General features: G+C 40.5%; 1 gene segment (V, D, J or C); it reads right to left on the reverse strand.

Annotated features, from left to right (window-relative positions):
• Positions 1-13,742: 13,742 nt before the first annotated feature.
• On the reverse strand, positions 13,743-14,256 carry LOC150016101 (T cell receptor alpha variable 16-like). The segment is given in 2 exon segments: positions 13,743-14,095; positions 14,211-14,256. Coding segments are annotated over 2 exon segments (399 nt in total).
• Positions 14,257-15,273: the final 1,017 nt, after the last annotated feature.

Genomic DNA, 15,273 nt, shown 5'->3' on the forward strand with positions numbered 1-15,273 from the left:
TATACTACAAGGCCACGGTAATTCAAACAGTCTGGTACTAGCATAAAAACAGACATATAGATCAATGGAACAGAATAGAGAGCCCAGAAATAAACCCAGGTTCATATGGTCAACTAATATTTGACAAAGGGGGAAAGAACATCAAATGGAGTGAGAAGAGCCTCTTCAACAAATGGTGTTGGGAGAACTGGACACGGACATGCAAAAAAATGAAACTAGACCACCAACTTACACCATACACCAGAATAAACTCAAAATGGATCAAAGACTTAAATGTAAGCCATGATACCATAAAAGTCCTGGAGGAAAAAATAGGCAGGAAAATTTCAGATATCCCACGTAGCAACATTTTCACTGAAATATCTCCTAAGGCAAGAGAAATAAAGGAAAGAATAAACAAATGGGACTACAGCAAACTAAAAAGTTTCTGCTCAGCTAAAGAAAACATCAGCAAGATGAAAAGGAAACCAACTGTATGGGAAAATATATTCACCAATGACATCTCAGACAAGGGATTGATCTCCAAAATGTATAAAGAACTCATACGACTCAACATCAAGAAGACAGACAACCCAATTAAAAAATGGGCAAAGGACCTGAACAAACACTTCTCCAAAGAGGACATACAGAGGGTCCATAGACATATGAAAGAATGCTCAACATCACTAGCCACCAGAGAGATGCAAATAAAAACCACAACCAGTCAGAATGGCCATCATCAACAAATCAACAAATAACTTGTGCTGGAGAGGATACGGAGAAATGGGAACCCTGGTGCATTGCTGGTGGGAATGCAGACTGGTGCAGCCACTATGGAAAAGAGTTTGAAATTTCCTCAAAAAACTAAAAATGGAACTGCCTTTTGAACCAGCAATTCCATTGCTAGGATTATATCCGAAAAATCCTGAGACACCAATCCAAAAGAACCTATGCACCCCTATGTTCATAGCAGCACTATTTACAATAGCCAAGTGCTGGAAACAACCTAAGTGCCCATCTGTAGATGAGTGGATCAAAAAACTGTGGTACATTTACACAATGGAGTACTATGTAGCAGAAAGAAAGAAGGAACTTCTACCATTTGCAACAACATGGATGGAACTAGAGAGAATTATGCTTAGTGAAATAAGCTAGGCAATGAAAGAAAAATACCTTATGCTGTCATCTATTACAGAAAACTAATGAACAACACAAACAAATGAGCAAAATTGAACCAGAGGTATGTAAACAAGAAGTAGACTAACAGTAACAAAGGGGGAGGTGGGAGGGAGAGAAGGGGGTAAGAAGGGGAAGGGCCTAGTCAAAGAACATGTATAAATGACCCACGGACATGGGCAACTGAGTAGAGACTGAATGTGGGGGAAGGGAGGGGCAGGGTACAGGGAAGCAAGAGGGGGAAAAAAGTGAGACAACTGTAATGGAAAAACAAACAAAAAAAATTTTTTAGTGGTGGAAAAATGAAGAATGGAAATGCCAGTTTAGTGAATATTAAGACAAAGATTTTCCTTCACTTTGTATATTTTTCTCCCTATCTGATCCCTCCAGAGTTTGGCATTCTAAACAAGTAAGTAATGACATAAGTTTCTTTGTATAAAACTAATAAGACCAGTTGTTAATAGAGGTTCCTTTTTTTTTTTTTTTTGACCAAGTCTTTGACTGGAATGTCAAGCCTAAAGGAGACGTGCTTGGGCTCTGGTTGTTACCAAAAAACCCAGAGGAACTGGGAATGACTTTCAAAGGTAATAAAAGCCCGAGAGATAAAAGGCCTGGTACCATGGGTGGTTGTGCAGTCTACAGCAATCTTTCCAGGGAAGGAACGAAGGTTGTTTTCCTGAAAGATGGCTAGAAGGGACCTTAAGGCACAATGGAAAACCAGAAAGACTTGGAAAGGACAGGTGTGTACAGGCAAGGATGAATGCCAGGTATGTGGCTGAGTTTCTGTGCTCTGAAGAGCAGACTGAGGGTCACCCTAAATGTTCCTTGGGTAAGTTCCAGCAAAGCAGAACTAAAGATCATAAGTGATCATTTTCTGCTCTTGTTGTGTTTATGCAAATGAACAGGATAAATTAAAAATGGACTTAATGTAGTCCCTTTATGGACTTGGGGGGGGATTGCTGGGGAGGGAGATGCTGGGTGGAGGGGAGTAAAGGGGAGAAAATTGGAACTATTGTAACAATATAATCAATAAAATACGTTTAAAAAATAAAATATAATAAAAAATTAAAAGTTAAAAAAAGAAAAGAATTCTAACCAGTCAATTATTTTTCTATTTTTTAAAATTTTATTTATTTATTTTTAGAGAGAGGGCAAGGGAGGGAGAAAGAGAGGGAGAGAAACATCGATGTGTGAGAGAAACATCAATTGGTTGCCTCTCGTACATGCTCCAACCAGGCACCAGGCCCACAACCCAGGCATGTGCCCTGACTTGGAATTGAACCAGCAATATTTTGCTTTGTGGGAAAGCAGTCAACCAGCTGAGCCACGCTAGCCAGGGTGATGGTCAACTATTTTTCTTTCAGCACTTTAAATATGCTGTTTCATTGTCTTCTGGTTTTCACTGTTGTGAGTAAAAAAAATCAGTCATTATTTGCATTATTGTTCCTGCATGCAAGTAATGTATCTGTCTTTTTTCCTTGCTGCTTTTAAGATATGATCTTTATTTAATTTTTTTACAGAATTTTGATTGTAATGTGCCTTGATGTGGCTTTCTTTGCATTTATCATACTTGGGATCATGCTGTCCTAAAAGAGTTCTAATGACCTAATTACTTCTCAGAAGTTTTACCTCCAAACACCATTACATTGAGACTTAGTGATCCAACATATGATTTGGGAGCAGAGGGTGAAGGGGGAGTGGGAGACTCAAACACTAAGTCCAAAACAGAGGATCGCAGCCAATGTCCTTCAGTGCCCTGAACTATGAGTCCTTCCACAGCAGTGTTTCCTGAGCAGCTGTATGGAGTGAAGAGTTAGTGAGGAGTTGGGCTGACGTGTCTGCAGCAAAGACTGAGCCAGAGAGGGTTGTGTCCATATTAATTGTGAACACTTAGCTATGCAGAACACTAAAGATCAGACTAAGTCTTTCATTTGGTTTGTGAACATTTGCATGAAAAGCACAAGATTGCTGGGGCTTTAAAATAATTAAATAATTAAAATGCCTTGGTAGCCAGTCATTCCATGATAGAGTTTTCCTGGAAATGCTTTCTATCAGAGGTTTGGAGTCAGGAGAAGGGAGAAGTCTTTCCAGCTGAGCACTTCCACGGGTCAAAGCTTGGGTTCTCTTTACCACTGACATCCATCCCTTTTTAAAATCCTTTAAATTGCTGTAGAGTAATTCTCAACCTCTTAAGCTTCTAGGAATTACCTAAGCTTGGTTAATTTCTGTGAGAAACCTCTAAATAGAACCAAAACTGCTTAGGGAGAGAATATAACTCTCCCTCCAAGGCCTGTGTACATCTAGGCCCCACCTACACCCATCTGGGTTTGTGCTCGGGTCTCCATGCAGCCTCACTCACTGTGTTCACAGCACAGAAGTACATGGCTGAGTCTGACACTTGCACTGAAGGTTTCTTCAGGTGGAAAGATTTGTCTTTCTTCTCCGATTTGGCCAGAAAACCTCTGTTGTTCACCTCCTGATTATCTGGTGAGCTTTTAAGAAGGAGAACAGGCTCTTTGTTTTGATATTGAACATACCAAAAAAGATCATCTGAATACCCATATGTGGCCTGGTAAGTGCATTGCAGGGTCAAAAATGCATCCTCTGGGAGGGTAACAGGGCCTTCTGTCTGGTTCACTGAATCTCCATTAGCCCCCCCTGAAAAAAGGAAAGACTTTGTTATATTGGCAATGAAGAGGAATAGTCTCCAGTTTGGTAGGCATTAAAAGTCAACCTAAAACCAAGGAATATAACACCTTAGAAATCCCCCCCAAAAATGTTACTTACCCAACATCAACAAGATCACAAGTCCAGAGCAGAAAGAAAAGAGCATGACTGGCAGAGAAGCAGCAGCAGGTTTTAGTTTGATAATACCAAAGCTGAGAGGGCTGTTCTGCTACTTTCTTGATATTTTGGTGAAATCTTCTAGAAAGTCTCGACTCATGTTAAGCAAGACAAACTGCCCTGCCAGTTCATGTCACAGGCTATAAAAAAGTGAGATGTGTTCAGAAACGAATGTCAAACCAGCACCCAAGCGCCCTCTTGTGGTTTCTCCTCTGTCCTTCAACTGAATTTGATATTCACTTAGGAATGGAGCTTAAATTTTAGACATGGAAGGAAATAGGTGTCTGGGAGGAGAGGTTGCGTTCCAGGAAGGAAGCACCAAGCACCTTCAGCAGACTTCATGATGGTGTATGAGGCTTAGACAGTGTGCAATTCCTCAGTCACCCTCTTTAAGATTCAGGGCAATATGGCTCCCTGGAGTCTCCGTAGACCAAGCATGTAATGTCTGTGCACACTGAATATTAAGCTAGTTTCAGTTACCTTAGGGTATACTGAGAGTGGGGAAAAAAGCATAATCTGACTTTCTTTCTTGATGTAATTGCCAACTGGTCCCTGGAATCAGGGGACGAGCCCCTCTGCTTAGAATGGTCTCCCTTCTCTCCGCTGCCCTTTGTCTCGGTAACTTCTGTTCACTCTTTAAGATCCACTTTACACATTACATTCTTGTGAAAGCACCCATCCAGCTCTTCAGGCTGAGTTAGTGCTTGCCTGCTTGCCTGTTTTCCCACCTTTACCTGTAACATATCATCACCATCATTACTATATTAGAATCATATGCACTTCCCTTCTATTACTTCATTCTGCCTTCTTCCCTCCCTTTTTTATTTACAATGTAAATTTTACTTTATTTTTCTTGTTGCCTTGTCCCTGTTGGCTACTCTTGGTTGTTTCTGCTTCTGAGAAAAGCAAAGACCTGCAACCGACACTACTCTACTCAGCAAGGCTCTCATTTGAAATGAGAGGTAAAATAAGAAGTTTCCCAGAAAAGAAAAGCCTAACCAGAAGAGCATTGCAAGAGATGCTAAAGGGACTGCTTTTAGAAGATGAAGAAAAAGAATGAGAGAGACAGAAATACAGGCATAAAGGGAAAAAATGGCAATGAATAAGTACCTTTCAATAATAACCTTAACTGTAAATGGATTAAATGCTCTAATCAGAAGAAATAGGATAGCTGAATGGATAAGAAAACATGACCTGTACATATTCTGTCTACAAGAGATCCACATCAGAACAAAACATCTACACAGACTTAAAGTGAAGGATGGAAAAATATATTCCAAGCAAACCAACAAGGAAAAAAAAGCTCATTTGGCAATACTTATATCAGACAAAATGGATTTTAAAACAAAGGCCATATAAAGATACAAAGAAGGACACTATATGATACTTAGAGAATAATCCATCAAGAAAATATAATCATGCTAAACATATGCAGCCAACTTAGAATTACCCAAATATATAAGGAAAATTTTGGAGGACTTCAAGAAAGATATTGACAGCAACACAATCATAGTAGGAGAGTTTAACACCCCATTGTCAACAATGGATAGATCATCCAAGCAAAGAATCAATGAGGATACTGTGGCATTGAACAGCACTCTAGATCAAATGGACTTAATTGATATATACAGAACCTTTCCCCCCCAAAAAGCAAAATACACATCCTTTTCAAATGCACATAGAACATTTTCAAAGATAGATCACATGATAGAACACAAAACAAGCCTCAACAAATTCAAGAAAATTGAAATTATATCAAACATCTTCTCAGCTGACTTCTGGCCAAGATGGAGGCATAGACCAACATGTTCTGTCTCCGCTACAACTAATAAAGATTACAGCTAATGCAAAACTAAAAATAATAAGAAGTTCCTGAAAATAAAGCTACATGGAAGTCCAACGTATGCAGTCATAAACAAGCAGTGTTCATCCGGATGGGTAGGAAGTACAAGCCCGCAGTTGAGAAAGATCGAACTGTGCTGGAGGTGGCAGCCGCAGAGGCAAAAGGCAGGACCTGGTGAGCAGACACCTGTGTCTGGGGGGAGGAGAGAGGCACCTGGGGGCCACCCTGGCTGCGGACCAAATTCTTTGGCCTAACATTCCAACAGCAGAGAGGGCGGACTTTGTTGGGAGGCAGCCCTGTTTGCCAGCGGAGAGTAACAGCAGGAATCCATCTTGGACCCCCGCCCCCATGCAAAGCGCCACAGGGTGGTGAGAAAGGTCGCCAGGTTGTGAGGAGCACACGGGGCTCTGCCCAATACAGTGTAGGAGGTGTGACAGTGCCCTGCCCAAGAGGGAAAGAAAAACAAAATGGTCAGAATGGCAGAATTAATGATTGAAATACCAATCACACAGCTAACTAAAAAACAAATAAAAGTCTTGACCGAGAAATAAATAGCGAATCTTTCAGAAGCTCACGTTAGAGCCATAGTTATAAGACAGCTTACAGACATAACAGTGGGGCTGAATTAAGACTAGGAAGGAACAGAGGCTAGCCCTGCTGAAATGAACAAAAATACATACAAGACAAGTGATGAGGAAGGGAAAGCCATGGATCAAGCCAACAAATCGGAACATAGGGAAGGAACAGTCAACCAGTGCAGAAAGAAGAAACAAAGAGTGAGGAATATGACGAGAGACTCAGAAGCCTCTGGGACAGCTATAAGAGAATGAACATTTGGGTTATCGGATTGCCAGAGGGTGAAGAAGAAGAATTAGAAATAGAAAAATTATGTGAAAAAATAATGAAGCAGAACTTTCCTAACTTGGGGAAGGATGTGAACTTACAGGTCTAAGAAGCACAGAGAGTTCCAGATAGACTGGACCCAGGGAGAACCACACCAAGACACATTATAATCAAAATGTCAAAAATTAAAGATAGAGAATCTTAAAAGCAGCAAGAGAGAAGAGAAGAATCATGTACAAAGGGGTCCCAATGAGTCTATCAGCGGATTTCTCAAAGGAGAATTTACAGGCAAGAAGGGACTGGCAAGAAATATTCCAAGTAATGAAAATCAAAAACCTACAACCACGATTACTCTATCCAGCGAAGCTCTTATTCAGGATAGAAGGTTAGAGAAAGTGTTTCCAGGACAAAGTAAGACTGAAGGAGTTTGTTAGGTCCAAACCACTGTTATATGAGATGTTAAAGGGACTTGCTTAGAAGAAGGAGGATCAGGACAATGAACATTAAAATGAAAACTGTATCACAACAACCAACAGCAGAAGCTAGGGAACTGAGGCAAGGGCAAACTAAGTAGGCAATGAGAAGGGAAAAAGAATTATAGGTAAGGGGAGCATATTGGGGGGAGGTCAGTGGGGAGGGGGCAGGGGGAGAAGGAGGGAGATGGTGCAGGAATTGGGAAGCATAGTTGGAGGGAGTGAAGTGGACAGAAAGATGTTGAAAAGAACTATATGCAGGACCAATGGGCATGCACTAAGGGGGGAGACAACTGGAGGGAGGGGGGAGCAGGGGGGAAGGAAATTGGGACAACTGTAACAGCATAATCAATAATAAAAATTAAAATAAAAAATAAAAAAGAATACTGTAAACAAAAAAAAATATTCTGAGATCACCGTGACGAAACTAGAAACCAACCTAAAGGAAAAAACTAAAAACATTTAAATTCATGGAGACTAAGTAACATGGTATTAAGTAACGAACAGGTTAACAATGAGATCAAGAAAGGAATAAAAAAGTCTCTGAAAACAAATGAAAATGAACACAGAACAGGCCAAAACCTATGGGACACAGCAAATACAGTCCTGAGAGGGAAATTTATAGCAATATGGGCCTACCAAAAAAAGGAAAATCTAAAATAAACAACCTAACCCTACATCTACAAGAACTAGAGGAACAACAACAGAGTCCTGAGTAGAAGGAAGGAAATAATAAAGATTAGAGCAGAATTAAATATCATAGAGACTAAAGGAACAATTCAAAGGATCAATAAATCCAGGAGCTTGTTCTTTGAAAAGATAGGCAAAATTGACAAGACTTTAACGAGGCCCATCCAGAAAAAAAGAAAGAAGACACAAATAAATAAAGTCAGAAACAAAAGAGAAGAAGTTACAACCAATACCACAAAAATACAAAAGATTGTTAAGAAGTCACTATGAATAACTATATGGCAAGAATTTTGACAACCTGGATGAAATGGACAAATTTCTAGAAACAGATCATCTTCTAAAACTGAATCAAGAAGCAGCAGAAAGCCTGAGTAGACTGATAACAACTAGTAAAATTGAAGCAGTAATCAAAATACTTCCAGCACACAAAAGTCCTGGACTGGATGCCTTCACAGGTAAATTTAATCAAACATTTAGGGAAGAGCTAACGCTTATCCTCCTCAAACTATTCCAAAAATCCAAGGAGAGGGATAACTCCCAAACTCTTTATGAGGCCAGTATTATCCTAATTCCAAAATCAGGTAAAGACACAACAAAGAAAGAATACTACAGGCCAATATCACTGATGAACATAGATGCTAAAATCCTCAACAAAATATTGGCAAATTGGATCCAACAATACATTAAAAAGATCATACACCATGATCAAATGGGATTTATCCCAGGGATACAAGGATGGTATAATATTTGCAAATCAATAAACATAACACACCACACAAACAAAAAGAAAGACAAAAGTCACACGTTCATATCAATAGATACTGAAAAAGCATTTGATAAAGTACAGCAGTCATTTACAATAAAAACACTAAGTAAAGTGGGACTAGGGGGAGCACACCTTGACAAATAAAGGCCATATACAAGAAACTTACAGCCAACATCGTACTCAATGGATAAGAACTAAAAACTTTTCCCCGAAGGTCAGGAACAAGACAAGATGTCCACTTTCTCCACTTTTATTCAACATAGTTTTGGAATTTCTAGTCACAGTGATCACACAAGAAAAAGAAATAAAAGGCATTCAAATTGGAAAAGAGGAAGTAAAACTGTCATTTTTGGCAGATGACATGATACTGTACGTAGAAAACCCTATAGTCTCCACAAAAATCTACTCAACCTAATAAGTGAATATGACAAAATAGCAGGCTACAAAGTCAATATTCAGAAGTCAATGGTATCTTTGTACACAAACAATGAAATATCAGAAACAGATACTAAGAAAAAATCCCATTTACTATAGCAACAAGAAAAATAAAGTACCTAGGAATGAACTCAACCAAAGAGGTAAAAGAAATGTATTAACAAAACTATAGAACACTGAAGAAGAAATTAAAGGAGATACAAAGAAATGGAAGCATATACCATTTATAGTTTAAAAGAATTAACATCATTAAAATGTCCATACTACCCAAAGCAATCTATAGATTCAATACAATTCCTATTGAAATACCAATGGCATATCTCACAGATTTAGAACAAATATTTCAAAAATTTATATGAAACCAAAAGTGACTCCAAATAGCCTCAGCAACCTTTACAAAGGAGAACAAAATAGGAGGGATCACAATACCCGACATCAAACTGTATTACAAAGGCACTGTAATCAAAATAGTCTGGTACTGGCATAAGGTCAGACACATAGGTCAATGGAACAGAATAGAGAACTCAGAAAAAAAACTCATGTTTCTATGGCCAATTGATACTTGACAAAGGGGACAAGAGCATAAAATGGACTAAAAATAGCCTCTCCAACACACTATGTTGGGAGAACTGGAGTGGTTCATGCAAATAAATAAATAAATAAAACTAGACCACTAACTTACACCACACACCAGAAAAAAACTCAAAATGGATGAAATACTTAAACATAAGCCATAACACCATAAAATTCTTAGAGGAAAACACAGGCAGTAAAATTTCAGATATCCCACACAGCAAAAATTTCACCAATATATCCTTTAGAACAAGGGAAATGAAGAAAAGAATAAACAATGGGACTACATCAAATTAAAAAGCTTCTGTATGATTAAAGAAAACATCATTAAAATGGAAAGGGAATTGACTATATGGGAAAACACATTTGCCAATGATACCTTGGAGAAGGGTTTGATCTCCAAAATATATAAAGAACTCGTATGACTTGACACCAGGAAGACAAACAATCCAATTTAAAAATGGGCAAAAAGGACCTGAATAGACACTTATCCAAGGAGGACATACAGAAGGTCCTTAGGCATATGAAAGGATGCTCAACATCATTAGTCATCAGAGAGATGCAAATTAAAACAAGAATGAGATATCACCTCACATGTGCCAGAATGACCATGATTAACAAATCAACAAACAAGTACTGGCAAGGGTGTGGAGAAAAGGGAAACCTAGTGTATTGTTGGTGAAAATGCAGACTGGTGCAGTCACTGGAAAACAGTAAGGAATTTTCTCAAAAGATTAAAAATTGAACTGCCTTTAGATCCAGTGATTCCACTGCTGGGATTATACCTGAAGAATCCTGAAACACCGATTTAAAAGAACCTGTGCACCCCTATGTTCATAACAGTGCTATTTACAATAGCCAAGTGTTGGAAACAGCCTAAAAGCTCATCTGTGGATGAGTGGATCAAAAAACTGTGGTACATTTACACAATTGATTACTATGCAGCAGAAAGAAAGAAGGAACTCCTACTATTTGCAACAGCATGGATGGGACTGGAGAATATTATGCTGAGTGAAATAAGCCAGGCAGCAAAAGACAATTACCACATATTTCACCTAATACAGGAACCTAATGAACAAAATAAACAAATGAGCAAAATAGAACTGGAAGCATGGAAACAAGGAACAGACTGACAGGGGCCAGAGGGGATGGGGGAGGAAGAGTAGGAGGGGACAGAAGGGAAAAGGTCTAGTTAAGGAACTAGTATAGATGACCAATGGACATGGACAACAGGGCAGGGATTGACTGTGAGAGGTTGGGGGGGTAGTGGATATTAAGGGGGGGAACATTGGTACAACTGTAATAGAACGACAATTTAAAAAAAGAAAATAAAAAATTGTGGAATGGCTTATGATTTTGCTAAGACACCATTAGGAGTAAAACTCCCTGAAAAAAATGGGGTTCTGTCTTGCAAGATGCAGTATATGCTTTATATCAGAAACCATTATATGGTATTGTGTGCCCCACAGCCAGAATACATGGGCTAAGGCATCAAGGAAGTGGCCTTGGGAGTGGATCTTCTTACTATTATTACCAGTAATCCACTAGCAGAAATTTTGCTTCCAATCTTTGTAACCTAGCTCTCTTGGTTTGCAGTTCCTATTCTTTAAAAGGAAGAATGCTTCCACCAGGAGACAATGATTCCATTGAATTAGAAGATGACACTCCATGTGGCCATTTGAACCACATATGTCACTAAACTGAACAGAAAAAGATGTTACTTGCCTGGCTGGAGTGATTGATACCAATTACCAAATGAGAACTGGGCTACTGCTATATAACATATAAAGAGGACTATGTCTGGAACCCAGAAGATTTTTGTGGGTGACTTCTTGGTATTTTCATAAAGGTTAATGGAAAATGACAGCAAGAAATAAAAAAAGCAGTATTATTGAGGACTCAGACCCTTTGAGAATGAAAATTTAGGTCACTCCTCAAGGCAAATAACAACAATCCACTGAGCTATGGCTGAGAGCAGGTGAAATATAAAATATGTAATAAAAGAAGGAAGCTATCTATGTCAACTGCAGCCTCATCGCCAAATCTGGAATCAAGGATTGTAGTGGTTTTCTGTGTTTTCTCTTTGCTCTTTACATATATGTAATCCTTTGTATATGCTGTTATTGTCTTCTTCTTTCTCTCTCATAATTTTTATATATTGTTGCAGATTAAATCTAGTTTCATCTGTATGTAACAGCATATTCAGTGGCATTTTATCTATATATTAAAAGTGATTAATATAGCCAAAAATTCATAGTGACAGTAGGGACTATCAGCTTCCTCATTTTGGGAAAAGGATGAGGACTTCACTTACTCAAAAGTCAGCTTTAGCTTGTTAGATGGAAACATGGAGTCAAGTCATTGTTATTTGAAAGTTCTAATGTGTGTGGAGGCATGCATGTGAAAGATCGCTACCAGGAGGATGTGTGTGCAATTACCAATTTATTGCCTTTTAACTCCAAACTTACCCACTCTTCAGCCCCTGGCTGGTTTGGCTCAGTGGATTGAGCGTCGGCCTGCGAGCTAAGCGTCGCTGGTTCGATCTTCCAGTCAGGGCACATCAGAGAAGGAAAACTCTGACTCCAAAAAACCTCCGCTGCCTTGCGGCATACCTCTTCAGGGGAAAGGCTAAGGGAGTAAACCCCGACAGAAAATCCGGAGCCGGAGTCCCTAAGGCGGTTTGACGTTGTAGTCAACACCGGCAACTCCTGCGGCGCACCTGAAGCCAAGCTGTATTGACTCCGTCTTTCCCTTGGATCCTTCAGCTGCGAAGAGAGGGGGAGTCTGCTGCATGGGCAACAGCAGACCCTCCATATCACCCTGCCCAGGCTCTGTAGCTTCAGCTTCACTGGAGAGGACACTCCAGCGTCATCACAAGATGTCGATACAACACGGGAGGAGACAGATACCGTGTCACTCCCGAGTTGGACTGCACAGCCATTCTTGGCGGTGCAGATAGACTCTTAAGAAGCTACACCATCGTCTCTCGAGACGGACGGCTGCCGACGACGACCCACTCTTCATTGCTCTATTTGGGATTCTGGACCTGGACCTTGTAAACATTACCCTTTGCCAGCTGGCATGATATTAAGCTTTGTCCGTGGGGTGAACTGAAAGGGCACTGGAGGAAGAAGAGGCTTTTTTCCTGCTCTGGCATGTCTGGCACATGGCTTGTTGCTGCAGTGCTTGGCAGCCTGTGGGACACCAGTGATACTCACCTTCAGCAGAGTTCAGTGACAGCCCCACAGGTGGTTTCTTGGCAAGTTTCACAAGCACACCAAGCCAGTTCAGCAGCAACCCTTTGCCAGAGTCCTGTACATTTCGTTGGAACCCTGGTAGGAGTTTTCTTGCTTGCCAGCCTTTTCCTCTGGCACCTCAGCAAACTTCACCACCACCCACCAGCCCAGTGCACCACACTATCCGCCCCCCCCAAACTCCCAAAAGAGGTCTAAAGTATTAAGAGAGGAGGGCATGTATTTCTATGTGTTACTTATTTTTGGAACTTTTGATTAGTCCTAGGGATAAGAGCTTCTCCCTACATGTGCTATTCCTATGTTCTTTAGAGTTATTTTTTTTACTCATTAGTGATTCTCTTATTACTAATTGTTTATATTACCTTCATAATTAAAATTATTGTGTTTTTTTCTTCTTATTGAACCCTGACTGAGTTAGTAGGATTCCAGGAGAGGGAAGACATTAGATGCAGAAAGACCAGCAATCACATGTCATGTAATAGTATCATACTTTTAAGCAACTCTGCTCAGGCATGTGGTGACAAAGACATGTGGGGTGGTCGGTTGGCAGAGGAGTTGGGGAGGTGGGACTGAACTGCTTAAACCTGGAGAGTCCCTCTGGGCCAAGAAAAAGAAAAATGCTTTCTTATGCTGTGCTATTTCACTTTTTTATTTCAAACGTATTTTTCCAGGTACCTCTAGACAAAATAAATACACTTACTATTTCAAAAGTGAATTTAGGCAGAATAGTAAACAGAATTTTCTTGAATAAATTATTTTGAGGTTAATCTTGAGCTCATAAACAACTGATGATATTTTATCTAAGGAGTAAACTCAATGTCAGTCTTTTAAGAGAGAGAATGCCCCACTCTGGCCATACAGAAAACTTACAATGAAATATTTGCTGGAACTTCTAAGGGGTTTGTGATCTGCTTCCTTTGTAAACCAGCCACTGTGGCACTCAGTGCACAGTAATACTTGGCTGAGTCTTCCTCCTGAGCTGATGGTTTCTTCAGATGGAAGAACGCCTCACTCTGGTTAAGGTTAGCCATGAAACCTTTGATGCTGCCTTTTGAGATGTGTTTCAAGAGGACCCAGAGGCTTTGTTTGGGGTACTGGACATACCAGAAGAGGTAAGGACTCCCGGAATAGACATAGTCGCACTTCACCTGCACCGAGGCCCTTTCAAGGACCATGATGTTGTCCTCAGGATGAGGCACCGTCTGTGCTCTAATTCTTCCTGTAACACCAATGATAGATCAGGGATCATCTTGCAGACAAAGGAAAGTATTTCTTTAAACTGATTCTAAATCAGAAGACCATAGAAAGATAGAATAAAAAGAAACTTTACTCACGAAGCGTGAATATGATCATAGGCACTGATGTGAGGATGGGCGTCATGTCTGAGCTGTGGGGAAAGAGGAGGCTCCTTTCTGGAAACAGTTCAGCCACGTGGACCCTAGCAAAGTGGTGAGTGAGTTTACCCAGCATGTAAAGCAAAAGCATTTTCTCAAAGCGCTGGCTGCTTTGGGACTTTCTACTAAATCCAATATGAGTCATTTCATTTTCTAGAGGCCAAATATAATACTGCAGATAATCTCAGGCTTCAAGAAGCCTTTAAATTCTGAACCAGAATGATGGGGGAGTTCCCCCACAGTTAAGGAAGTGAAGGATAATGCTATATTAGGTGAAACAGTATGTCACTAGAAAGGTTCAGATAGAGAGGCCAATGAAGTAGAATAGAAAGTCCAACATACAAATTACTAATGGTAATGTAGTTATAATAAAAATGGGGAAAAGGTCCGGCCAAGATGGAGGCATAGACAGACACCCTGCATCTCCCTCCACAACTAAGAAGGAATACAACTACCTCAAAATTAGAAACAACCAGAAGTTCCAGAAAATCAAACTGCATGGAAGTCAGCAAACAAAGATATAAAGAAGAAATACTCATCCAAACAGGTAGGAGGGGCGGAGCTGGGGCAAAGAGCCGTTGGTGGCAGCAGCGGGCTGGCAGAGAACGCAGTCACGTGTTTTTAAAAGGTCAGGAGGGACACCTGGGGAGCGTTCCCAGCTCCTCTCCTCACCGGACCTTGCAGCTCACAGTGCCAGCACTGGGGAAAATTAAGCCTCACTGCTTCCGACTGTGCAGACCAGTGGGGGTTGGGGTGGAGGCAGAAACTGCTGGTCTCTCAGCAGCGTCTGCTTATTTAAAGGGCCCCCATGGTCCTAAAACATCTGCAGACCCACCCACTCTGGGAACAACAGCCAGGGCAACAGCTAGAGAGGCACCAGTCCCATACGGAAGTGGGAGAAGTGCCTGGAAAAGGGATAAGTGCTGAGCAAGTGGCAATGTTCCCTCACGAACCTCTCCCCCACACACAGCGCTACACAGTAGTGAAACAGGTCACCTGTGCT

Source organism: Furipterus horrens, unplaced genomic scaffold (genome assembly GCF_987537825.1).
Source record: "Furipterus horrens unplaced genomic scaffold, mFurHor1.1.pri manual_scaffold_3, whole genome shotgun sequence".
NCBI lineage: Eukaryota > Metazoa > Chordata > Mammalia > Chiroptera > Furipteridae > Furipterus > Furipterus horrens.